At 51.6% G+C, this 25,303-nt stretch overlaps 1 protein-coding gene across 1 annotated transcript in view; it reads left to right on the forward strand.

Moving 5' to 3' along the window:
* Window positions 1-15,948, forward strand: part of JAKMIP1 (janus kinase and microtubule interacting protein 1) — a 177,899-nt gene extending 161,951 nt beyond the window's left edge. The window contains exons 18-21 of the mRNA XM_025385528.1: window positions 256-333; window positions 3,861-4,064; window positions 12,436-12,501; window positions 15,869-15,948. Coding sequence (XP_025241313.1) covers window positions 256-333; window positions 3,861-4,064; window positions 12,436-12,501; window positions 15,869-15,919 — 399 coding nt within the window. The 3' untranslated portion in view covers window positions 15,920-15,948. The remainder of the gene's footprint in view (window positions 1-255; window positions 334-3,860; window positions 4,065-12,435; window positions 12,502-15,868) is intronic.
* The last annotated feature ends 9,355 nt before the right edge of the window (window positions 15,949-25,303 follow it).

Here is a 25,303-nt window from a genome sequence, read left to right on the forward strand (position 1 = left end):
ACCCAAGCGGAAGGGAAGCAGGAGGAAGGGGATAATCTTGACCGAGGATCCAGGTGGGGCTGTCAAGGGTGCCCTGGGTCAGTGAGGCTCCCGCTGGGCGATTCACGTGGGGGCAAACAGGGAAGACCACCAAGTCCCTTCTCATCTGAGTGCCCCCAATTCGGTGAGACTGCCACTGTCTAGCACACGGGCTCTGAAGCTGTCATGGATTCCTGTTCTGACGCTGGTCCCTGATGGCGCCTCCCTCTTTCTCAGGACCTGTTCAGCAGGCAGAAGGGCTATCTGGAAGAGGAGCTCGACTACCGGAAGCAAGCCCTTGACCAGGCTTACCTGGTAGGACCAGAAGTGGGTTTGACACTTTGGATTCCTAGACTCCACATTAGAGGCTGCTTTTCCCTCCGGGGCTGACACTGCATTTAGGGTGCTCCCCAATGCCAAACAGGAGCGACAACAATGCCATCTCCACCGTGTGGCTGGAATGACTGTACAGATGGTCCCTTTTCCCAAATCAATCGTGATTTTCAAAAATATTCAAAGTTACTTTAATGGTTTTCTTAGACATGCTTCTTAAATTCTAGTAATCATTTGGGATGAATGGGAAGAACCTCTATTTCTTATATGTTTGATGATACTTAAATAGTTGGACTTAAAGTCCCAAAGCAAGTTTTCCCATAAATAGGAAAAAGAGATGATCACAAAGGAACGCAGAGGTAAAGCAATTAGATGAGGCCAGGTGATTTTCAGAACCGAAGGGACGAGGTGTAAGGTTGGATGTAATATCGCATTTGGCTTGCAAAATTGGTTCTGTGCATCCTGGTGATTAAAGTACAGTGAGATGATGTTCAGGGTCCTGTGTCCTCACACTCAAAGCTAAGTGCTCCTGGCACTGAGAGAAATTCTCCTTGGGGGAGGCGGGGAGTTGAGTAAGATCATGGAAACTTGTCTCTGCAGGAGAGAGAATTTAGAGTTCAATGCCGTTCCTTGTAGGAAGAAGCTAGTGTGGTAGAGACTCTTGAGCAAATCTGTGCCCAGATCATTTGCAGTTAAAGTCATTTTACAAAAATGGGTTTGCACCTACAAAATGCAGAGCCAATCACTAAAAAAATGACTTTAAAACTCTGCTTCCCATGAGAGGCTCCAGGAAGACAGAGAGCAGGTAGCCTGGGCTTAGCTCAAATGGACAGGAGATTCTAGACGTGAAGGCTGGTGCAACTAGCTATGACCCTTGGCCCTTCCTGTCTAGGCTGTGAGGCTTGAATCCCTTCAGACTGAGAGCAGGAGATGCAGACAATCAGAATGGACTAAGCCTTATCAAGACACATTTCCCTCTGGGCACACGATGTATCAGCAGTGTTGAGGGCAACTAACGAATGGAGACATTCTCATCTATACCCTGGTCTGTCTCCTGCCTCTCTAATCTTTTAGGTTTTTCCTTGTTTTGGTCCTGGCTTGGTCCTTTTGAAAACACCCTGCAGGATGGGCCATCCCTATCACACATTCCTGTTCTCCCCTAGCGTTTCCCAAAAAACGCCGAGGAATGTGATTGTAGATGGACCCTAGGGCCCTGCGAAGCGTAGCGCAATAGAGTAAGTTGGAAAACTCTGAAGGACCTCTTGGGGTCTTAGTGTGCTAAAGGGTGAGTCGAGGCTCTGAGAGGAATGTAAGCAAGCAGTGTGCCAAGTTCACTGGATCATTGGACCTGTTTTCAAAGGACATCTTGCAGAACTGGCATTTCTGAAAACACACTTCCGAACACCTTGGGGTCCACCCTTCCTTTGTCTAAGCATCAACTCAGGGAGGCCTGAGGGATCCCTCAGAGTGCTGAATCTGCAGAAGAGGCCCCTGCATGCTGGTTCTGCCACCATATAGAAGCTACCTTCACACTTGGAGTATTTGAAAGCCTGCCGTGGGCAGTGTGCTCCCAGTGGGATTTCAGTCGCACGGGTAGACAGGAGTTCTGACGCAGCTCTGGACTCTCATGAACAGTCAGGAAGTGAAATGCTCTGAGAGGGTGGCAGGGTCGTGTGTCCATGCTGGGGCCAGGACAGCAGGTGCCAGATGCAAGCCTGTGTCCCTTTGTCACTGAGCTGAGTGAGGTGGGGCAGGCCCGCGACGGAGTTTCCAGAATCAAGTGATGCGTTTCTATCTGGAAACTGGCCACGCGGGGGTCTCCTGGGAGCTTGGCTGCTGAGTAGAGAAGGGGTGAGCCTGCAGGCACCAGCAAGCTCTGCTCCATGTGGAGCCCACCTGGGGGCCCTGCAGCTCTGCCGGGAAACAGATTCCGGTCTTCTAATTCCCCAGGGGCAACCGTTGGGGTGGGCAGAGGTGAAGGTGATCATGTTTGTTGGTTAAAATCAGTCTGGCTCAATGGGCCTGGATCCCAGCAGGGAAAAGTCAGAGGAGACTTGAGAAGCAAGTGGCCTGATAGTGATGGAGGGCTACTGGGTTAGCCTCTGCCTCGGTGATGGAGGCCTACTGGGTTAGACTGCCTCGGTGATGGAGGGCTACTGGGTTAACCTCGGCCTCAGTGATGGAGGACTACTGGGTTAGCCTCTGCCTCGGTGATGGAGGCCTACTGGGTTAACCTCTGCCTCGGTGATGGAGGCCTACTGGGTTAACCTCGGCCTCAGTGATGGAGGGCTACTGGGTTAGCCTCTGCCTCAGTGATGGAGGCCTACTGGGTTAACCTCGGCCTCAGTGATGGAGGACTACTGGGTTAGCCTCTGCCTCAGTGATGGAGGCCTACTGGGTTAACCTCTGCCTCGGTGATGGAGGCCTACTGGGTTAACCTCTGCCTCGGTGATGGAGGCCTACTGGGTTAGCCTCTGCCTCGGTGATGGAGGGCTACTGGGCTAACCTCGGCCTCGGTGATGGAGGGCTACCAGTTAGCCTCGGCCTTGGTGATGGAGGGCTACTGCGTTAGCCTCTGCCTCAGTGATGGAGGGCTACTGGTTAGCCTCTGCCTCGGTGACGGAGGGCTACTGGGCTGACCTCGGCCTCAGTGATGGAGGGGTACCGGTTAGCCTCGGCCTTGGTGATGGAGGGCTAATGGTTAACCTCTGCCTCAGTGGCATGTTTCTGTTGAAACTCATGGTTCCTCTATACCACCTGTAGTTTCTTTGGAAGAGAAGTAGCTGTCCCTTAGTAAGGACTGTGGGTGGGGATTTAGGAAGGCAGAAAAGGAGCTAATTTTCTTTTGTCCCTAGACATTCCCATAAGATAGCTATATTTAAGTGTCTCGCTGTGAAAAGGAGTAACATCCTGCAATGATGAAAACTCAGCTTTCGCAAGGATCCCCAGTTGGTCACTAATGTCTCATTCAGCTTTGCCAACAAAGGGTGTCTTCCTTTTGTGAGGGGTTGGGGCAATTAAAACATTGCCACTATTTGCTTTGGGCTAGAGTTGCATTCTTAAGGCAGCTGAAAACCAAATGCAAATCCAGACATATTTTCCCATTGGCACCCATTAGAAAAGGGGAGATTTGTTCCCAAGGTGAGGAGAGTCGATTGGAAGCCAAGGATGAAATAAAACTCAGGTGACTTGCACCTCTGTTTGAGTCATGCATTTTAAGGGAAGGTTATGATTACTTTTTCTTCTTGCCCTTTTCCCCTCTTGTGCATAGTAGGAGCGTCTGGGTTGAATAGAGTAAAAAATGCTCTGGATAACATGTGCACAGGGCTGAGTTGCTCCCTCACAGCCTGCTCCCCTGGGCACTGCTGGCCCTGTGCTTGGCCCCTGACAGATGCCCCTCCCTGCCCGAAACCCCCTCCCTGACTCTGCCTCCACTGGCAGCAGCCTCCTGGTGGTTCCTGTTCACCTCCTTGTGACCTTCCTCTGTCTGTGTGATCTGGGCTCCTCAGAAAATCCAAGACCTGGAGGCCACACTGTACACAGCGCTGCAGCAGGAGCCAGGGCGGAGGGCCGGTGAGGCGCTGAGCGAGGGTCAGCGGGAGGACCTGCAGGCTGCTGTGGAAAAGGTGCGCAGGCAGATCCTCAGGCAGAGCCGCGAGTTCGACAGCCAGATCCTGCGGGAGCGCATGGAGCTGCTGCAGCAGGCCCAGCAGGTAGGCGTCAACAGCTGCTGTGCCCACAGCACTCCCGGCATCCCTGTCGTCCTGTGTGCACCTTGGCACCCTGATGGACCCCTGAGTGCCCCAGGCTCTTTCCAGGGAGAGTTGGTGGTAAAGCAAGTTTCTAAGAAGCAAGATTTCATAGATGCCCGTCTTAACTCCCTGTGACGAGGCAAGACATTCTATAGAGCAAACACTGAAACATTCATCCAAACCAAGTGCCTTCTCCCTGGGCCCTCCTCCTCCAGCAACTGCACGCTGTTTCCAGGTCAGATGCTGGTCACAGGGAGGCATCAGCTGAATGGTTTGCTTTTTTGCTGCCTTTTGTGATGGTGGCTCATTTGAGGATTGGGCCTTCCAGCTTCCATTGAGGTCTGAAAACCTCAATGGAACCAAGGTTCCATGTTGCATGTGAGTTTCATGTGCTACTGAGCACACGGGGAGCTGGGGGCTTCATGACTCCTGATTGACCGTGAAGGGAAAGAAGTAGCAGCATGCAAAGCATCTGTTGGGCGCTCACCGTGTGTTGGGCAGTGGCTCCCTGCACTGCAGATCCCTTATCTCAGGGACCCTACTGGTGGGCACTAGGATGTCCACTTTCCAGACAAGAGAACTGAGGCTCAGGGAGGTTAACTCATGTGCCTGAAGTTCACCCAGATAGTAAGGATCTAGATTACTGGCGGGGAGGGATGTCACAGAAGGAAAAAAGAAGGGGGATGTGGTCAGAGAGAGAGAGAGAGAGAGAGAGAGAGAAAGAGTTTGACTTATTTTACGGAACTAGCTCACGCAACTGTAGATAAAGATCAGCAAGTTCACAATCTGCAGGGCACGGCAGAGCCCCAGGGAAGAGTTGTTGCAGTTCAAGCCTGAAGGCCATCTGCTAGCAGCATGCCCCTCTCCTCAGGGAGCTCAGTCTTTCTCTCAAGGCCTTCAGGTGATTGAATGAACCCCCCCCCCACACATTATGGAGGCTCATCTGCTTTACTCAAAGTCTACTGATTTAGATGTTTATCTCATCTAAAAAAGACCTCCACAGAAACATCTAGTTTGTTTGTTTGTTTTTTGAAATAGAGTCTCACTCTTATCACCCAGGCCAGAGTGCAGTGGCACGATCTCAGCTCCCTGCAACCTCCACCTCTCAGGTCAAGCAATTCTCCTGCCTCAGACTCCTGAGTAGCTGGGATTACAGGCACCCGCCACCACACCCAACTAATTTTTGTATTCTTAGTGGAGATGGGGTTTCTCCATGTTGGCCAGGCTGATCTCAAACTCCTGACCTTAAGTGACCCGCCCACCTAGGCCTCCCAAAGTGCCATGATTATAGGTGTGAGCCACCATGCCCGGCAACATCTAGAATACTTGACCAAATATCTGGGTACCATGGCCTAGCCAAGTTAACATAAAATCAATCATCATCACCATCAAAGGGAAAGGGTATTCTGGGCAGTAGAGCAGCATGGTGTGGGTCAGCTTAGGGCAGCAAAGAAGCTGAAAACACAGACACTGGGACCAGACGGCCTGGCTCTGAACTCGCTCTCCCACTTAGTTGTGTGGCCTTGGACACATTATTTAACCTCTCTGGGCCTCAATGTCTTCCTCATGGGGATGTGACAATGCCTGTCTCACCGGGGCATGGTAAGGTTTAGATAATTATTACTTGTAAACTGCTCTCAATAAGTGCAGACCACTGTGGATTCTTGCTGAGTGTAGTCTGTGGGTGGAGGTAGCAGCAGCAGATGGGGTGTTAGGAGCCGGGTGCCGGCTTGTCTCTAAGGCCAAGCACTGTGCCTTCTTTCCAGGACTTGCTCACTGAGTATGCAGCAAATGAAGGAATTGATTTCGTGTTCAGGAGATCCTGCTCAAAGGACAGAGCGACATTTGTGTGTTTGAGCCAAAAAAAAAAAAAAAAAAATCGTTACCCCACTCAAAGATTCAAGTCTCATGGAATGTGCTGCTTTTGGTGGCCTAAGTCTGAAATGTATGATGGGTTAGAGAGCACACCGTAAAGATACAGGGCAATGCCACATTCCACTGTGACTCCTGGAAAAGCCCCCATGCTGCACATGCTGAGAAATGAACCCAGGATCTGAGTGATTTTTTTAAAAGCCAAAGAGCAAGCCATGGCAGTGTCTGCCTGCTGGGCAGTGGAGGACTCGCATCCCTTAAAGAAAACAGTCATTTAAAACGCAAGTGTTTTGTGATGTTTATGTAAGATCATACGGGACAAATAACTTCCTTTTACCAAACTGTGTAGTCAATTGCATGGAGAAGCTTGAACAGTAGTTTAACCAGAGTTGATATTGCTTTTCCTTTATCTTTGGATCATTTTCAAATTAGTTGAGAATTCTGCTGAAGGTAATTCATAGACACTCCTTTCTCCCACTGAATATTGAAACTTCCCTGACCTCAGTTTTATTAAAATACAGTGATAGGCTGGGCGTGGTGGCTCAATCCTGTAATCCCAGCACTTTGGGAGGCCGAGACGGGTGGATCACGAGGTCAGTAGATCGAGACCATCCTGGCTAACACGGTGAAACCCCGTCTCTACTAAAAAAATACTAAAAAAAACTAGCCGGGTGAGGTGGTGGGCACCTGTAGTCCCAGCTACTCAGGGGGCTGAAGCAGGAGAATGGCATAAACCCAGGAGGCGGAACTTGCAGTGAGCCGAGATCTGGCCACTGCACTTCAGCCTGGGTGACAGAGCAAGACACCATCTCAAAAAAAAAAAAAAAAAAAAAAATACAGTGATATGTACATATAAGCTGAAGTCAATACATTTATTCAACAATACATTGCTCTGAGGCTTTAATGGGATAAGATATGCAAACCAATTCACCTGGTACATGGTAGGTGTTCAGTGAAAGAGGACTCTCTTTAAGTCATATCACGTGGATGTCAATACCCAAGGCAGTGTGCTGCCCCCTGGCCACTCAGTGTGGTTCAGGGACCAGGGACATTGGCATGATGCTGAGGCCTGCTAGAAATGCAGGTTCTCAGGCCCTGCCCCAGGTCTATGGAATCAGATTCCACATTTAAGAAGATCCCATGGTGATTTCTGTGCAACTTCAAGTTGTCAAACCTTGTCTTATAGATGCATGGCTGTGAGTTCTAGGGGGATATAAGGGTCTTGTGACTTTTTTGGTTTAGTAAGAAAATGAGTTATTATTCTTTCCCTTCCCCATCACCCTGTCTCCCTCCTCTAGCACACTAGGCAGGAGAATCCAGTACCTACCTCCTCCCTGCTTTGAGTTCAGCTCCAGAACGGTCAGCAAGGCTTAACGTCTGCTGGCCTCAGCTTCTTCATCTGTACTATGGGTAGTTCTGAGCGGCTGCGCCTCCAGGCATTGCCTTGAGGCTCCGGTGTGGTTCTGCAGGTGAAAAAGCTTGACCAAACTCTCCCAGTGTAACTGTTGATGCCGTGATGTGTGCCGACTCTCGCTCCCCTTCTCCACGTAGTGTTGCACGCGTGTAGTAGCAACGGGAGCCCGGAGCCCCCAGCCAGTAGCCCGGAGCCTTCAAACTTAGGAGTGCATCTGTTTTACTGGATGCTTCCTTCAACAGGTCTTCCTGGAAGTGGGTGGTCTAGGTATGACTCCGGGGCAAAGGGGAGACTTTCCAGCCAGCCCCAGTGGCCACATGGTGCTGGGGAAATGAGATGCTGCTGCTTCTGGCTTCCATTCAACAACTATGCGTAGAGCACCCACCCCATGCCAGGCACAGTGCTGCCTGTTGGGAGAGGAACAGTGGACAAAGTCCTGCTTCCATGGGGAGGATGTTCTTAGATTCTGGGGAGGGGAAACAAGCAAGACTCGAATAAATACTGAAGATGTCAGAAACAGGCAGAGGCTAAAATGGTGTGGAGAAGGTGAGCCAGGCAGCCACCTGGCAGAGAGAACAGCAAGTACAAAGCCCCTGAGGTGGGAACAGTTGACTGTGGTTGAGGAAATGCTTTATGTTTTCTAACAGCTGCAATTTTCAAAAGTAGTACCCTGTGTATAGGATTTTACGGAGAAACCACCACCCTGAAAGTGGTTGTAAGGAGCATCATTAAAACACCTGTTTGAAAACAGGTGTTTGGCTACCTAATTAAGTCTTCAAACCGGCTTAAACAGATGGAGAGATGAAGGCACAGAGACAAAACAGCTGGATGAAGGTCAGCCAGCCACAAAATGACCCCTCTAGGCCAGGCCTGTCCTGAGTCCACTGCCAGAGCCCTGGTCTCCACACTGCATGACCCCCTGAGGGTTCACTATTCATATTTTGCGATTCTTTGCTAGTTGCTATCATTTGATAGTCTCCAGAAATCTGGTATTTTCAAAAGAGTATTGCAAAACCTACATTTTTTTTTCCAAAGGGAAGTAATTCAAACCTGCATTGCCGTGATTTTTTCCCCTCCAGGAACATAAAAATTAATGTTTTAAAGTTTATATATGGAAAGCTATGATGTAGCATTAGAAGCCACAGGCTCTCGGGTCAGACAGATTTTTATTCAAATCCTGTCCCTAGTTATGATGTAACCTGAGGCAAGTTAGTTCACCTCTGTGAGTCTCAATTTTCTTGTCTGTAGAATGGGTACAATCAACGCACACGTCTTGACGTGTTGTGGTCAATGGAGAATTTATCTAAAGTGCTCACAAAGTAAGCACTCAAGGAATATCAGCTAACATTTGCTGCACTTGGCCTTTCTAACCCAACCTAATCATTATCGTGTCTTCTCTCACCTTTATATTTATAATAGTCCCTAACACTCATGTATTCAACACAGGCGACATGACATAGTACAGCCAGGTGCTCTGGTAACACTCACCCCACTTCTGATCTGGCCCAAGCACTGGCTGCCTGCTTCAACCATGGACAGACCCTCCCAGTCTCCCAGTTTGCTGTGGACATTGCCATTGTATTTCGCCTGGAATCCGGCCCACAGGGTACAGCGATGTCCCCTGCCCGGCACCAGCTGAAATTGGCATTTTCCAGCCCTGTTAACTCAGAGGAAAAGAGGATGTGAAAACATCCATTAGTGGATGGCACCTTTCCCGACAGAATGATTCTGCACTTTTGTAAAAGGTTCTGCCTGAGTGAAGGTTGGAGTGAAGCCATTGGGGTAAATTCACTTTGTCCTGACCCTCTCTGAGGGTTCAGTAGCACTGGTTTCACTTCCTAGCCACAGTCGGCCTGCAGAGACATCTGCTGGGACAATTCACGATGGCAATGCCCTCTCCATTGTCTCTTTTTCTGCCGAAGCCTTCCTAACACACAGCACCACCACAGCACCTCCCCTGAAACCCTCACTGGCTCCCTAGTGCCCAGAGTACAAAGTCTAGGTTGCTTAGTCTGACCTTCGAAGCCCTCTAGAGCCCCTTCCAACTGCCACAGCTGCATCGTCTACCTCTCAAAGATGCCCCTGCTGGCCATCATGGCACTGTGTTTTGTTTTGTTTTATTTTGTTTTGTTTTCAGTTGTTGTAACATTCGTGTACCAAGTACTGTTCTAGGTGCTGGGGCAATATTCCAGCCCAGGGAGACAGGGTGGCGCTGACACACAGCAGGCGCTCTATAGATGTTGGTTGAATGAAACTCACACGAGTCCTATGAAGACAGGTCATTGATGCCATTTTTCACGGGAGAGCAGAGTGAGGCTCAGAGAAGGTAAGCAACTTGTCCAAGGTCACACAGCCAGGAAGCAACAGAGCTCAGCTGTGAACTCAGGTCATCAGATCAGGAAACTCTTACCCACTGCTCCTTCTGGCCTGCCACACTCTGATGAGAGACTGTTTCCTAAGCATGAACGTCAAGAAAGATCAGAATGACAGCCAGGCTCTCAGGCTGATTTGTAAAGCCCAGAAGTTGTTCCTGGGGGATTCTCAGAAGTTGTTTGGAAACTGTAAAGCTGGACATTAGATTACAAAGCCTTGTCCTACAGATCCCATTTTGCCCTCCGAGTCACGGAGTCCCACACAGATATTACAGCAGAGGGTTCCAGACACAGAGATCGTGTCATTACCCAGAGCCCAACAGCTGCTACATTCAGGGCCCAGAATTCAAGCCAGGTTCAGGCCGCATGCCCGCTTACTCAGCAGCTCCTCGGCCGCCCTGCATGTGAGGGGGTTGCCGGGAAACCCCTGCCACTGCCAGACTGAGGTCACACCATTCCCTCAGGGTGGGAGAGAGTAGAAAATTACCGGTTGTAAAAAATAACGTACGGAGTGCTCAATGCCAAGCTCTGCTCTAAACACTTGGTACAATTTTGCTTGTTAAATCCTTAGATGTGGGCGGCACCCGTCTATAGATAAGGACACCAGGCCTCAGGGAGGCGGAATAATGGCCCGAGGTCACAGATCCAAGAGAATCATTTTTTTTCTCTGTCTCTTTCATGGAATCCATTCTGTTTGGCTGCCCCTGTGATCATCCTGAAATCAAAAGCTCATCATGTCCCTGCTTAGAACCTGTCACTGGCTCCCCATGGCAACCCCAAAGCTGTGAGCACCTCATCAGGACATGGGCCATTCCAGACCCTCTGAGCTCTGTCCCCACACCTCAGGCCCCTTGGCCTCCTGCATGTGCCGTTCCCTCCACCTGGAATTCCCTTCCCCTCCTGTGCATCTGGTGAACTGTCATAGGTCCTTGCTGGGTTCCACGTCTCCTCCAGCCCACAGCTCAATCCCTCACCCCTCACCCTCCTCACGCCTCTTTAGTTATTTATTTATTGAGATGGAGTCTCGCTGTGTCACCCAGGGTGGAGTGCAATGGCATGATCTCGGCTCACTGCAACCTCCGCCTCCCAGGTTCAAGCGATTCTCCTGTCTCAGCCTCCCCACAGGAGCACACCGCCATGCCCGGATGCCCGGCTCATTTTTGTATTTTTAGTAGACGCATTTCACCATGTTGGTCAGGCTGGTCTCGAACTCCTGACCTCAGGTGATCCACCTGCTTCAGCCTCCAAAAGTGCTAGGATTACAGGCTTGCGCCACTGCGCCTGGCCCCTCTTGGTTTTCTTGATGGCGTTTGCGTTCATCTGATGCCCTTTCTATTTATTTGTATGCTGCTATTGTTTGAACCATAATTGGACTATAAGGGGAGAGACTTTGTCTTTCTCCCCAGGACTGAAACACGCCCAGGCATATGGAGCCCTATTTACTGAGTGACTAAATGTGCCCACAGCAGTGGTTCTCAAAGCAGGGGCCCTGGACCATCCACGTCCTCATCACCCAGGAGCTTGCTGGCGTGCACCTTTCACGCAGGCCCCACCCCAGCCAGGCTGAGTCAGAAGCTCTGCGGAGCTTGGCAATCTGCATTTAAATAAGCTCTCTGGGTGATGCTGACACAGGCTGGAGAACCACTGCCCTACAGAATGCAAGATGGCTTCTCTGGGCCTGAATAAAGGCCTGTGGTGACTCCACTTTTAATTTCTGCTGGCTGGAATCGTCCACCCTTCCACCTCCCAGCATTGTCTCAGTGCATGAGCTCTGTATCCCATTCAGGGCGGACAAGGGGCAGCAGCCCACTGGGCAGAGTTGCCCCAGAGGAACCCACTTTGGTGGGGCCCTTGATGGGGCTTAAGCCCTGTGAGCACATGAAGAGCTGGAAACGGGGGAGTTCACGGGGGAGTTCACCAGATTCCCTTGGTGGAGAGGCTGCGTGGGACGGGAAGGAATGAATGGTAAACCACCCAGGGAATTAATTCTGCAGAAGCAGCACCAAGGAAGGTGACCAAGAGTCCCGGTTTGCCCAGGACGGAGGGGTTTCCTAGGACTCACACCAGGAAAGTCCTGGGCAAACCGGATCTGTTGGTCACCATGGTACCACGTGCTGAGTGGGATTCTAAGAGGATAGGGTGGATGCTGGTGCAGTGGCTCCCACCAACACCTCCTCTGCCCTTCTCCCTTCCCCCCCCAGCCCCCAGGCTGCAGCTAAATAAATCTTGGACAAGTACGTGACTTGGTGTCACATCCCAACCGTGCCCTTTATTAGCTGCTCAGGGTGCCTACATGTTTTGGCCCAGTCTCAATGTTTTATTTTCAAAAGATCCCCTCTTAAGAATGGGTACTGTGTAATTCTATTTCCACAAACTTCTAGAACAGGCACGATCCATTATTAGCGACAGAAGTCAGAACAGAATCCCTTTGCAGGGCTGGAATTGAGCCAGGGGACCAAGGCCTTCTGGGAGCTGGGACGCTCTCTGTCTTGCTTTGGGCGGTGGTGACACGGGCTTGTGCACGTATCAGAGCTCACCAAGCTGCCCGCAGTGTTTGTATCCTTTATAGCTTCTGTACTAGACCACAATAAAAAAAAAAATAAATAAAAATAAAAGCAGAGGTTTTAAACCTGGAAAATGTACTTTTTCTGACACATAGCCTGGTGTATTTCAGAGAATCCGAGAACTGGAGGACAAACTGGAGTTTCAGAAGCGGCACCTGAAAGAACTGGAGGAAAAGGTAGGTGACTGCAGCTCACACTGTCCCCAGGTTTCTTTCCATGAAATGTTAGCACGGAATCATTTTATTTCATAACGTCCAAAGCATAGACTCTGTCTCCAGCCCTCCTTTCTCTGCCCTTCTTCCCCCAAATCAGCACCTCATGGAAATTGGTAGCTCCTCAAAATTCCTTCCTGGTAAAGGCATTTCCTTCTCAATGGCTGTCAAAAATTCTGCAGGCTGGGGCAGCTCTGTGTGTCTTTTTCACAAAAGCCTTTCCCCTGAATCCCTCCCCTGCTGTCTCACTAGGAAAGAGGTGAAGCATGTTAGCCCGCTGAGGTCGGTGGCATCCCCCTAACCACAGACACAGGTTCTCCTCCAGGGACTCATTCATTTTTAAATACCTTCTGTATGCCCCAAACCAGTCGCATGTTCCTGGAAGACGCAGCCTCTCCCATCCCAGAGGACGTGAGGCTGGCCTCTCACTGGGCTTTGGGTATGTTCCACCAGCCCATTTACCATGATGCCCATTTTATGGGTGAGGAAACTGAGGCAGAGATCGATTAGGACACCTGTCCATGGTCCCACAGCTAGGAAGGGATGGCTGGGGTCTCCATGGACATCATAGCCATCCCACCCTGCCCCTCCATATGACGTTGGTCCACACACACACACGAGTCTTGCTCAGGACACATGCAAAGCAGCTTTATCATGGCATTGCCCTTCATCTTCTTCCACCTGATGGCTGTGAATCCTTGAGGACAGGGTCTACGTGGTGTTCATCTGATTCAAGACATTTCTTGCCGCAGGATACGGCATCATCAAATGTTTGTGGATGAGTACAGAAAAATAATAATTGCCTATTTAGTGTCACAGAGGTAAGTTCAAGTGTGGCAACAAGATGGAGGGCTGCTGAACCCATCCAGGAGGTCCGGGGGCCGGCATGCCTTTGCCCGAAGAGGGGGTCCCACCTGAATCTCAAAGGTCAAGGTGGGATCAGCTTGGGAAGAGGAGATAGAAAGGGCATCTCTGGGCTTCATGTGTCTGAGGCCAGTCTTGTGAGAGAGGAAGCTGACTCATTTCAGGGACAAACCAGGGCAGAAGTCTCTGGAAGGCAGATTCCGGGGCTGTCCAAAAAAGGGATGACAGCCTTTCCAGTCCTGTAGAGAATCAAATCATGTGTCCAGAGAGATGGGACAGCTCTTAAGATTTCACCTCTGTTTCAGATGCTTCCTCTCCCTTCTTTTGTGAGAGTCGGCTCCCTGCAGATGAAATCACCTTCCCATCTCTGCTGGAGGCGTAGGGCCCTGCCAGGTCGCAAGTGGACTGAGGATCTGTGCACAGGGGTGGGGGCAGGGCTCACCTGCCAGTTCCCTGGTTACCCTCATGGGAACCCCAGTTTTAGCTGATTCCTAGAGTCCCCATCTGCCAGATGCCCACCCCCACCAACCTCCTAAGGATATTTTGAGAACTCAAGGGGGTCTCAGGTATGATTGAATTTAAGAATTGCTTGAGGCATGAGCTGGCTTTGCAGATAGATGAGCCTGGGCTCTCCTCTGGTCTTGCCCAGGTGGGCCCAGAGAGCCTGGGAAATTCACTCCTCTGCCCCAGGCCTTGGTGTTCTCATGTGCTGCTAGGAATGGTGCTCTGTCTCTGAGGGTGGATGTAGGGATGAAATTAGGTTGAGGATATGAAAGTTCGCAGCCCAGGGCCCAGGCAAGGCATGTGGACTGGCAGCACCAGTTCTTCCCATCTCCTAGGTAGTTCTACCATGTCTGTTGGTAAAATGGGTTACAGAGCCAGATATGATAAAAGAAAGGCTTAAAACATGCCCAAGGTCATCCTTGCTGATTAAAATGTTAAAAGTCAGGTGCAATGAGCACACACTTAAAATAACCTCAGCAGTGAGAATACCTGGGAAATGTTGGAATCCTCTTTCTGGCTCTGTTTTGACTCTTTTCTCAAAGCCAATGTTTGGGGACTGGTCTGTCTCCTTTTGCCGCAGAAGGGAGTTGTGGAGGCTGGCATGTAGAGCAGGAGGGACTGGCCAGGATGGACGCCTCATGAGGCCTGTGGGCCTGGAAACCTTCCAAGATGCCTCATGCCACCTTCATGTCCTTATAGGCATTGGGGCCTGTGACCATGGAAATAGCTCCAGCCACCACTATCCCTGGCTCATCAGTCCCTTTGTCATTGCCAGAAACTCTTTCCTGCCACACCCCACTGGATGGTCTTAATGAATCCTTCCCTCGCCCCAGGCCTCAGTTTCCCCATGTGGAAGATGAAGGGCTGGGTGATTCCCAAGGCCCCTTCTAGCTCTGACTTCCAGTGATCCTACACCTTGTTTAGAAGTTGATGGCTGTCAGCTTGGACTTTTCCAATAAATAATATAAGGAGATATTACCTTGTTTTGGGGGAAAAAAAGACCAACTCAAGGATTATTTTCAAAAGCCCCAGCTGATGTTCAGATATGTTTCACCTAATGACTTGCAACTTCTTTTCAACAAAGCAAGTCCTGAAAAGGGTAAGAAAAGAATTCTACTTTTAAGTCGACAAGTTTAATTTTTCCTCCTGTTAAGACCGTTTTTCCCTGATATTTTTTTCTATGTAAGTAAACTAATCAAATGACATGAAAGATTTTAAACAGTGACTCTCTTGGAAGAAAGAACCCTGGTAAAGTTGGTATAGGGCTGGGGTGTCTTTGACTTCCCTGGGCCACATTGAAAGAAAAATTGTCTTGGGCCACACATACATTACACTAACACTCACAATAGCTGGTGAGCTAAAAAAAAAAAATTGCAAAAAAAAAAATTCATAATGTTTTAAGGAAGTTTACGTCTGTGCTGGGCCACATTCAAAGCTGCCCTGAGCCACATGGGGCCCGTGGGTAGAGGGCTGGGCAAGCGCGGTGTAGGGGAAAGGGCTCTGCTGGTCTGTAAGTTGGACTGGGTGACCTTGAGTGGAATTTACCTTGATCTTTGGTGCACACATCATGGCCCCGTCTCTTGGTGGGAGCCACTGACCACGACCACTGGCTGGGCCTTCCTCTGTTTATACTGGCCTGCCCACGTTCTGCGTGAAGTCCACATCACAGCACCAAAAAGACCCGTCCCCGTCCAGAGTGTCAGTCTCCCCTGTCTGAGACAGCCGCATGTTTGGGGAGGGGGTCGGGATAACCCACCCTGAGTGTGGAAGGCCCCAGGATGCGTTTCCCAGGGGAGATCAGTCCCTAAGGCCTGTTTACTTCCCATTTCTCTTTCCCAACCCAACAACTCAGTGTCATAATTCTTGTAAAATGCTGTCATTGAGTTCCATACTACATATCTTACATCTGTTTTCTTTTCTTTTTCTTCTCTTTTCCTCATTTTCTTTTGGTATTATTTTATAGTTTTTGTTCCTTTTTTTGTTTTTCTCACTAGCATTCATTCTGTGGCCTTGATGACTTCAGTGAGCCAAGACCTCAGGTTGGTATCCTTTCCTTTTCGCAGATGAAAATGATGATTTTCTAAAACGGGAGGAGTCCTCCCAGTCCCTGACGGTCCCGTTCCTTGAGAGATGAGGCACTGTGGAAGGTGGCGTTGTGCTGGACGCCTCAGCTCATGGGGCTGGGTCACCGGGGGACCCAGTGTCAGGGTGTTGGAGGCCTCCCTGGAGAGGAGATGGAGTGGGGCAGCTACAGAGAGTCATCAGGGAGGCTCACTGTGAAGAAGATTCTCCTCGGTGGAGTTTCATCCACAAAGGGGGACTCTGTTTTATTCTAAAGGTTCTCTCCAGTTTGGCTTCAGTCCCTGGTGCTCTCAGTTGCCGTGTGGACCAGTAAGTCCTCTGTAGAGTCCAGAGTCTTTGGCTTCCAGGTTCAAGGGCTGCAGGAGCAGGAGGTTGCTGGACAAACGGCTCATGGGCCCAGACTGCCACTTACGTGCAAAGTGCCCCAGGGTGCCCATGTAAGAAGCCGCCCAGCTCCCTCTCACCCCTGTCCTGTGCTGGGTTTTGACACCTGTGCCGTGCTCAGGGACCTCTGGAACAAGGCCACCTCAGCATCTGGTCCTCCTCTGACCACTGAGCTCTGTGTGTCCCCAGGACCCAGCTCCCACCCTAGACACCTGGACCCTTGCACATTCTCCCTGAGAGTGACCATTTCAGAGCCAGGGGCTGCCAGGACCCATAGACTCTAGAGTTCTGTCTTTGAATCCAGCCCAGGCTGAGGGCCCCCTGGGTTCCGGGGATACCTACAGCACCCACCAGGTAGCTACCTGGACCCCTTGGGCTGAGCTCCGAGGCCAGGGCCCTGCCTGATGTCCTCATGGGCGTCCCTGAGGCTGACCCCAGTCCACAAAGACTTTGGTCTGGTACCTTCTGTACCCAAGTGTCTGGGACAGTGCTGGACACATGGTCGATATTCATTCGATGTTTATGGACTGAGTAAGGGAAGGATCTCAGGTCTTAGAGGACAGCTGACACTCAGTCCCATCTGATCAGAGGTGGGGGTGGCCACAGGGGGTGGGTGGGTGTTAGGGGATGGGTGATCTGATCCTGCTGCTGCTGCTGCTTCTCCTGGGTTGTGGGGGAAGGTCCCTCAGGGCTCAGCTGGGGTGTTCATGATAGCAGTGGGGGGAGGGGGCAGATAAAGCCAAGGGATGCTCCAGTCATTTTAACCCTTGGTTCTTGTGTTGTTTCAAATTATGTTTTAATCTTTCAGGATAGAAAAAGAGTTTATGGAATAAACTGAGTCGCTGCGGCAACCCCAACCCCACTCAAACCAAATTCAACAGCGAAACAAGCTATTCAAAGTCCAGAGACTGCAAACAGAATTTATGTATATTTGACAATAGCTTTAAGAGGAAGCCTTTGGACACGTGGCTGGGTCCTGGCCAGCCCAAGCCGTAAGGACTCTGCAGGGACGATGGGGATTTTGTCAAACTTGGAGCCACATCCATGTCCCAGCTCTGGCACCTTGAAGGCCCAAGGGGGCAGAGACCTGAATGCCAGGAAACTAAGTGCAATTACCAGAAACCAAGGGATCGGCAGCCACTGCACTGTCTGGGGACAGGCCCGAGTCCTCATCCCCACGCTAGATGCCTCCCCAGGCCACAGTGTGCGTGTCCAGCTGGACCCGGGTGGGTGCCGTCTCTGCCCTGTGTACATAAATCTCCACGAACCGTGCTGTGTTCGTCCCAGAGTTTGTCTGCCGGAGCGACTTGCAAGTGTCCTTGTAATGTGAATCCCAGTTCAAGTCCTGCTCAGCAAAACCTCTGAATCTGTTCACAGCTGGATTCAGCAGCTGGCAGCCAGAGAGAGAGGGCAGGACTCTGATGAGGGGCTGGAGCCTTGCCCATCATGGAGGAGCTGACCCCAGGGACCTCAGATTTCCGAGGGGAGGCCGAAGACTCTGTCACTCTTGTGGGTGTGACACGGCAAAAGTCTCAGAGCATGACTGTCCCTGGGACCAGGTGGACTGAGGACTGATAGAGCAGACATGACCACCAACCAGGCCACACTCGGGCCTGTGTTGCATCTCGGTGGTAATTTGCAAGGGGCTGCCAAGGAGGAGACGCTGGAGCACCTGCAGGAACTAGGTTATTTCCACAGCGGCCCCGAGACCAGGTCCTGCTGTCACCACTGTGGGGAGGAAGTGAGCTCTTCCTGCCTTGGGAGGCCACCCCTGGATGGAGCCAGGAGAGCTGTCAGGGTGTTGGAGGCCTCCCTGGAGAGGGGATGGAGTGGGGCAGCTACAGAGAGTCAGACACCAGCTGAGGATGGTCAGCCCAGGAGGCAATTCCCCAAGTTCCTTTCCGATGATGTTCCTGTTGTTATTCTAGGCTGGGTGGGGTGGGGGCATCTCCAGAAGAAGCCACCTGCTCACAGGATGCCTCTCCCAAACTTCTGCACGGGAAGACGTTTGGAATTAGAATAGATGAAGTGAAACAGAAGACTGAATGTGACGAGGAGGCTGGCTGTGTCTGCATGGGAAAAGCCGGCTGAAGGCCAGGCCGGGTCATCCTCAGCTGGTTGCAGGTGGATGGGCTCAGGCCCTGCTCATCAGGTGGAAGGAGCGGGTCTGTGGTCTCTGGTGAGAAGGACCTTTGGACAAAAGGGAAATGACTGAAATTTAGGCGGTTGAGGGAACTCATGGGGTGAGGGCGACAGAAGAGCTAGAAGTTCTCAGAAGACCAGATCCACGGATGGAGAAGGACATGGTGCCCTGCACAGAAAGGGCCCTGCTAGCCGGGGAGGGCTGCACACACCACATCCCAGGATCCATCTCTAAGCAGAAATGCACCAGGATGGCCCAGCATTACTCATTCTCTTTTGAAATCAAAACCCCAAAGCACCCACTAGCTCAGCCTCCGTAACTTACCAACACTTGGTGAAATACGAACAAACCGATGTCGGTTGAAAACATAGGCATCCTAGCAGCCCAGGGGGCGACGGGAGAGTGGGATCGCACAGTGAGTGAAAACAAAGGCACATCTACTGTTTCCGGCCGGGAAGCACAGGATGCATTGCTGTGCTAACTTCTGCGGGCAGAAGTCTAGGGGCACCCATGGGTCTCTGGAATGTCGGTCCAGCACTCTTGCAGCCACTGCAGGAGTGCGGTCCTCACGCCTGACTGTCCCCATCCTTCAGTGGGTGAAGGGCAGTGTCTGTGTCTGCTGGGCTCTCCCACTGAGATCATGTGACCGAAATGGCCTTGGCTTTGAAGTCAGACCCATTTGTCCCTGCCAGCCTGGCCTCTTCCTGCTGCAGACACTGGCAATGTCCTTGCCGCTCTGAGGAATGGTGGTGATAGTTCCCATGTGAGGCCTTGGGAGAGGTCTGAGCTGGAGGGTTAGACCCGCAGGCTCCCGCAGGCCACCGTGGCTGCTGGTGGGAGACATAGCATCCTCTGTTCTCTCCTTGGGAGTTGTCCTCAGAGGAGTCCATACAGCCGGCCCGGGGCCAGGACCCGTTCTCTTTGGCCCTCCAGGAGGCGGTGCAGGATGAAGCGTGAGGCTCACACTGGCAGGTATGGGGGTTTCCCTGCATAGAAATCCAGAGTCCCTATTAGGAACCAGTATTTCTTGTCACAGTCCCAGCCATGGCTTCCCGGCTCCCTGCTAGGCACAGTCCTGGCTGCTAGGACCCCAGTGTTCAGGAAGCCTCAGAGCTGTGCTGCGCCCCAGTGCCCTCACCCCTCATCCACAGCCCTGTGCACAGGTCAGGCACATCTGCCAGGGCTTTGGATGTTGTTGTCTAGTAACACGTATGTGGTTTCCAGGGCAGCAGAGTTACAAAGTCTGGGGAACCCAAGGTCACTTCCTCAGGTAGAAAGGAGAAGTGTGGCTCCACACTTTAGCATAGCCCTCCCCACGGGTCAGCTGGGAGGTTCAGCGGAGAGCCAGCCCCGAATGTTCCTGGTACAGAGATGTCCACGGTGCAAACACAGGTTTCCACTTCGCTCTCTTAACCTCAATCCTCTGTAGGCCAAAGGCGACCAGGGAGGAGGTGGGGCAGAGAAGTCAAGGGGTCAGACTGCGTTCTGTCACCGCCACTCTGGCCGCCTCCTGCGGGCTGAGGTGCCAAGGCCGGGACTGAGGCCGGGAGACCAGTTATGCAGGGACAAGCCGGGCTGATTTGTCCAGGACGGCGGGGGGTTCTGGGAACACAGGACTTCCTGTTTTAAAATGGAGGAGGTTCTGGGCAAACTGGGAGGTCATTACCCCACGGGTGTGAGGCTTTTCTCACCGAACCCCACTTCCCTTCCGGGTCTGCAGCTGGCTGCAGGTGTTTTGGCTGAAGCGCAGTGCCTGTGCCGAGCAACTTAGGTGAAATGGGCTTTGTATTTCACACGGGTGCCCTGAGAGCCAGCTCACGCTCAAGGGTGTGAAATCCTACACAGCCTGCCCCCAGTTCGGTGCTGGGCCCTGAGGGGAGGGGAGGAATACAAACGTGTGGGCGGGCTGGCGTCTCCCCCAGTCAGGGGCAAGGCTCACCCTGGCTGGTTGCATGCCCCGCTTTAGCTCCGGCTTCCCCATCCTTCCCAAGCAAATTCAACATCTGCTCCCATCCGCTGCTCCTTTATCCGCCGGGAGCATCCAGGACTGTGGCCCCCATGTCTTCCTCGCCGGCTGTAACCCCTCTGTAACCAGTAGCAATCCTGCCTGACACCCCCAGGACAAACAGTGGCCAGTTTGATCTTTGGTTATTTTCTCACATTTAAACAGGGTTTGCCAGGGCTCTGCCAAATTGGGTGGGAAATGGCAAACATGCCGTTGTGGGGTCCTCTTCCCTCCCGCCCTGCCTGGTTGTCTGGACTCCTAGGGCCTTCTATAGGGACTCTTGGGGCCTTCTGTAGGGCCCTTCTCTACGCCCCAGATTCCGGCTCTGAAGTAGGGTGGAGTCCAGGTCTTCACACGGCCAGACCTCCTTATTTCCCTCCCAGCTTCCCCCCAACTCTCAGGGGCTGTTGTTCCAGTAGAAACAAGGACTCTTGATTTCTTCCAAAGCCTGTGTTCTCCCTGTTACCACCCTCAGTCTCAGGGAACCTCCCCAAGGATCCCAAGGGGTCAGAACCCCATCCTTACATCTGCACATCAACCTGTCCCCTTCTCCTGCCCAGGCCCTGTCACTTCTGAGGGGCCTGCAGGCTCAGATCTCCACTCCAGGCTACCACAGAGGTTGGTAAACCATAGGCAGGCCACGATTTTCTCTGTTTGACCTTCTTCTTCCCCCAAGAGCCTCCGTCACTTACCTAAAAAACCTGAGAACACTTCCCTGGAGAGTCCCCGCCTGCTTCGCTGTCCTTAGGCGAGAAGGAAGGACGTGCCCTCCCTCAGGGCTGCTCCCAAGGAAGGGCTGGAACACCTCCTCCTCCTTGGTGGGCCTGGGGTAATTTTTCAGTCTCTTGCTGCTGCCTTCAGCTGTCACTCAATCCTCCTGCTCTGCATTGGCTCCTCCTGGCTGATGTTCCTCGGGGCTCATGGTGCAGTGCAGATACAGGACCGACCACCACCCCCCGCCACCTCCCCAGAGCTCAGTTAGTCATCACCACAGCGGGGAGCGGGGACTGCTGTCAGTTTCATCTTGCAGGGGGCCAAGTCACTTGCCTAGGATCATGTGGCAAGCAGGCTTGAAAGCTGGACACGGCTGGACAGTGTTGCGTCTGGCCCCCACCCAGCAGACAGCATGCTGTATTTAGTGTGTGCCGGGTGCTCTGCTGAGGGCTTTGCAGGGATTGACTTATTTATTCCTCAACAGCTCTTCACTTAGGCATGATTTTTACCCTCCTTTTTTCTTTGAGAAGTTAAGTAATTTGTCCAAAATCACATCTGAGAAGCGATGGAGACAGGCCTGGAACCTAGGCAGCCTGGTCCCAGCGCCTGGGATCTGAGTGGCTCCACTGCACCCCCGCCCCCCGCCTCTGACCGCCCCAGGTCCACTGAAACCCCTTGTGGCCACCAAGACATTGGCCACTGTTGGGAAAATATGATTAAAGACAAAAGCTTCTCCCAGCGCAGAAAACCTCATCACAAAGAAAAGAAAAAAAAAAAAAAGGTTTTATTATTGGATAAGCATTAAACCAAGATATGAGATGCATTACAGGCAACCCACTGAGAGATTGCAAAGACAGAAAGAAGTTTCAACCTTTTGTATAGCCAGGTAGGCACAATGCGTGCACACATTCTCTCACCCTCATCCCTACGGAAAAGGACTTGATAGCGTCATTGCTTCACGTGGTTCATCCTAAACTCACCTGGCAACTAGGGCAACCCTCTGTGTTCATTAATTTGTTTTATACAAAGGGAAAAAAAACGTCTCCTGCACCTGGGTTCCACCCTTCTGTCACCACTTCCTGTGACAGGTTTTGCATTTTGGAGCCAGGCGCCTGGCCAATTAGGCTCCTTCCTCCCACTGAACACTAGGGGCGCTGTTTTCCTTGGAATTTACATCCCAAAGAGGCGGTGCCCAGGTCCTTCAGGAAAACATTCCCGGGTCATATAGCTGGCAAAAGGCTTATTTCGCTTTAAAAAGGATTTACACATATTTCAAAGAGACAAAGAAAGAACTTACAGATTTTCTAAAGTAAATGCTCTAAGAAAAGGGAGGGGGGACGTTTCTTATTTTTAACAGGGAGATGGAAGCCTCTTATTTTCTGTTTGTCTGCCTCCATCTTGCTCCTGCCAACCTGGAGTGCTCGATCCTCAAAACGACATTTGACCAGGCACCTCCCTTCTCCCGGGGCCCACAGAAACGCCAGAGTCCTTGAGTGCCTGTAAGAGGATGGCACCCAGCCTCCTCTGTCCTCACTCCCCACTTCCTCCTTCTGTGTGTCCACCGGGCCAGCTCAGTCTGGTCCTCCCGTTCCCTTCACCTGTCCTGCCTCTCTGTGCGGGGCAGTGGCCTGAGGATGCTCCCCACCTGGGGGAGTCCCCTCCCCACCTCTCTCTGCTGTAATCCCCCATTCCTCTTACGATCTCTTCAGCCTGGAGCTCCCTCCCCCTCCTCCGGGTGCCCAAAGGATGCATTTGCTCCTGTTTTGGGGTCTTGTTGCTCACCTATTTCCGTATCTCCTGTGTCAGAATGCACACTCTCTAGTGTGGGAGTCAGATCCATATTTGAATCCTGACTCTGCTACCTCCCATCCCACCTGTGAGGCCCAGATAAGCTCCTTCACCTTGCAGAGCCTCCATCGGACCATCTGTATAATGGTCATGTTAACGCCTACCTCATAGGGTCACCGGGAGAATTGGACTGGGTAAGGCAAGAGAGGCCCCCGCCTCTGGTGCAGACGGCACCCAGGGCAGCATAAATTTCCCATCCTCTTCCCCTAGCAAACTCTAGGTCCTTGAAAAGTATGTGCTGTACTCAGAGAGGAGGTGTGGAACTTTATTCATTATGTGGTAAAAAGATGAGCTTGATTGACTACTGGGCGTCTCCAACATCTGATGGCCTTACCTGGAGATCTTACTTTTCCTCTCTGTGTTCATCACTAGGCATTTCATCCCATGTGATTTTTCTGCAACTTTTTCTTGCTTCGCGTGAGTTCTGGCATGCTGACTTGTAAAATGAGAGGCTTTCATTCATATTGTATGATGCTTGTGCAGATGAAACCCAAGTCACCCACTCATGAATAATCCACCTGTTCTTGCCCTTCTCAAAGGATATTCTCCTGAACAATCTGAAGTCACAACCACCACCTTGAAATCTCCAGGAAGTCAATGTTGCAAACTCACTTAATTTTATTATTAAGTCTTGCCCCATGAAATATTTGCGAGATGGAGCCAACAGCTAAGGGACGGACTGAGAAGAGTTTCAGCTATGTCATCAGAGCCCCCAGCAGTGAGGGGTTCGACATAATGAACGTTGATGTGAAGATTGACACATCCTGGATATTCCAGGACATGGAAGATAGTGCTGAGGAGCAGGCAGGTCTTCAGGAAGAAGCAGCTGGTCACCCAGACGTGGATACGGGGGCCCTCGGGAGGCAGCTGGAGTCCTCCCAGCAGAAGCTGTCAGCAGCAGTGGACAAGTACGTGACATCAGAGTCCGGGCTGAGAAGCAGGTAGTGATGCCGTTTTGATCTCTCTGTGTGTATTTCACAAACCCCAGGGCCATCAGAATGTGTCACCATGGTGTGTTGAATCACACCACACAGTTGGGGAAACCACCTCTCCACAGGCACGTAACCTGCCCACGCAGTCACTTGCCTTCTGCTTCTCCCCCCCTCCTTCTTCGGCTCTGTACCTGCAGGCGAGGCTGCCTGGGCTCCTCTGCTCAAAAGCTTCCATGGAGGTGCAGCCAACGGGAGGCCCTGAAATGGAGGGAGGCGAGGAGAAGCCAGGTCCTTTCCCTCTCTTCTGCTCTGGGTGACTGTTCCATGAAAGAGCCATATGTACAAAGTGACCCAGAAGGACAGAAGGAACGGAGAAACCAAAGAAAGAGGCAGACAAATCCAGTTGGTCGGTTTGGGGTGATTTTTTTCGGGGAACTGGCAGACAGAAGCATGATTTTAGGCAGCTGCCAGACAAATAGATGTCCATGCAGCAAACCTTCCACCCCCAACCCAGGGCTTATATCCTGGGGAAAAAGCGTATGTGCTCTGGAAGGCTTGCATAGGTGGCTACAGGAATCACAGCCTGTGGTTTCTGCAACAACAGGGGTTGTTTTGGGGGAAACTCACAATGAATAGGTGTTTCTACGTAAAGAGAACTACATGAAGTCCACATCTTGGAGGCATTCGTGGACTCAGGGTTAGTCAAGAGTCACGTGCTGGATTAGCATTTAAAATAAAGTCGCTCTTGTTCCCACAGTGACATCTCCCACTGTGGCTGTAACTCAGACGTGCTCTCGGCTTCCTCTGTGGTCCCAGCTCCCACTAGGTGGCCTGGCTGCTCCGCCCTGCCCTGGTAACAGCATCTCTTCCTTGTGTGACCGTCCAGCCCCCAGGGCAGAGGTGGCTTCCGGCAGTTGCTAATCCAGGCTGCTTGTCATCTCTGTCTGGCCTTTGGACTCTGCTGTCATCTTTGAAATAGGTTCTCTGCATTCATTTCTCTCTGTAGAACTTCCTGGTGTGGGCTCTGTTTGCCTGATGGAGTTGACCTGGTCTCAAGGTGGAGCATTTGAATCCAGGTCTTTCTCTAAAGCCCATCCTGTTTCCTGACGATGTCTTGACACCCAGACTGGCAGAACGAGGTTAGGCCTTGCATGTAGATCAGAGACACCCAGCATGGAAGCACAGTGCAGTGGTGGCAGGGATCGATTCTGACAGGCTACTCATATCCCAGGAGCCACGTGCCTTGGATTTTTGTAGGACTTCCCCATTTTCTTGTACTTGCCTTTGTTT

The sequence above is a fragment of the Theropithecus gelada genome, chromosome 5 (assembly GCF_003255815.1).
Source record: "Theropithecus gelada isolate Dixy chromosome 5, Tgel_1.0, whole genome shotgun sequence".
NCBI classification, from domain to species: Eukaryota; Metazoa; Chordata; class Mammalia; order Primates; family Cercopithecidae; genus Theropithecus; species Theropithecus gelada.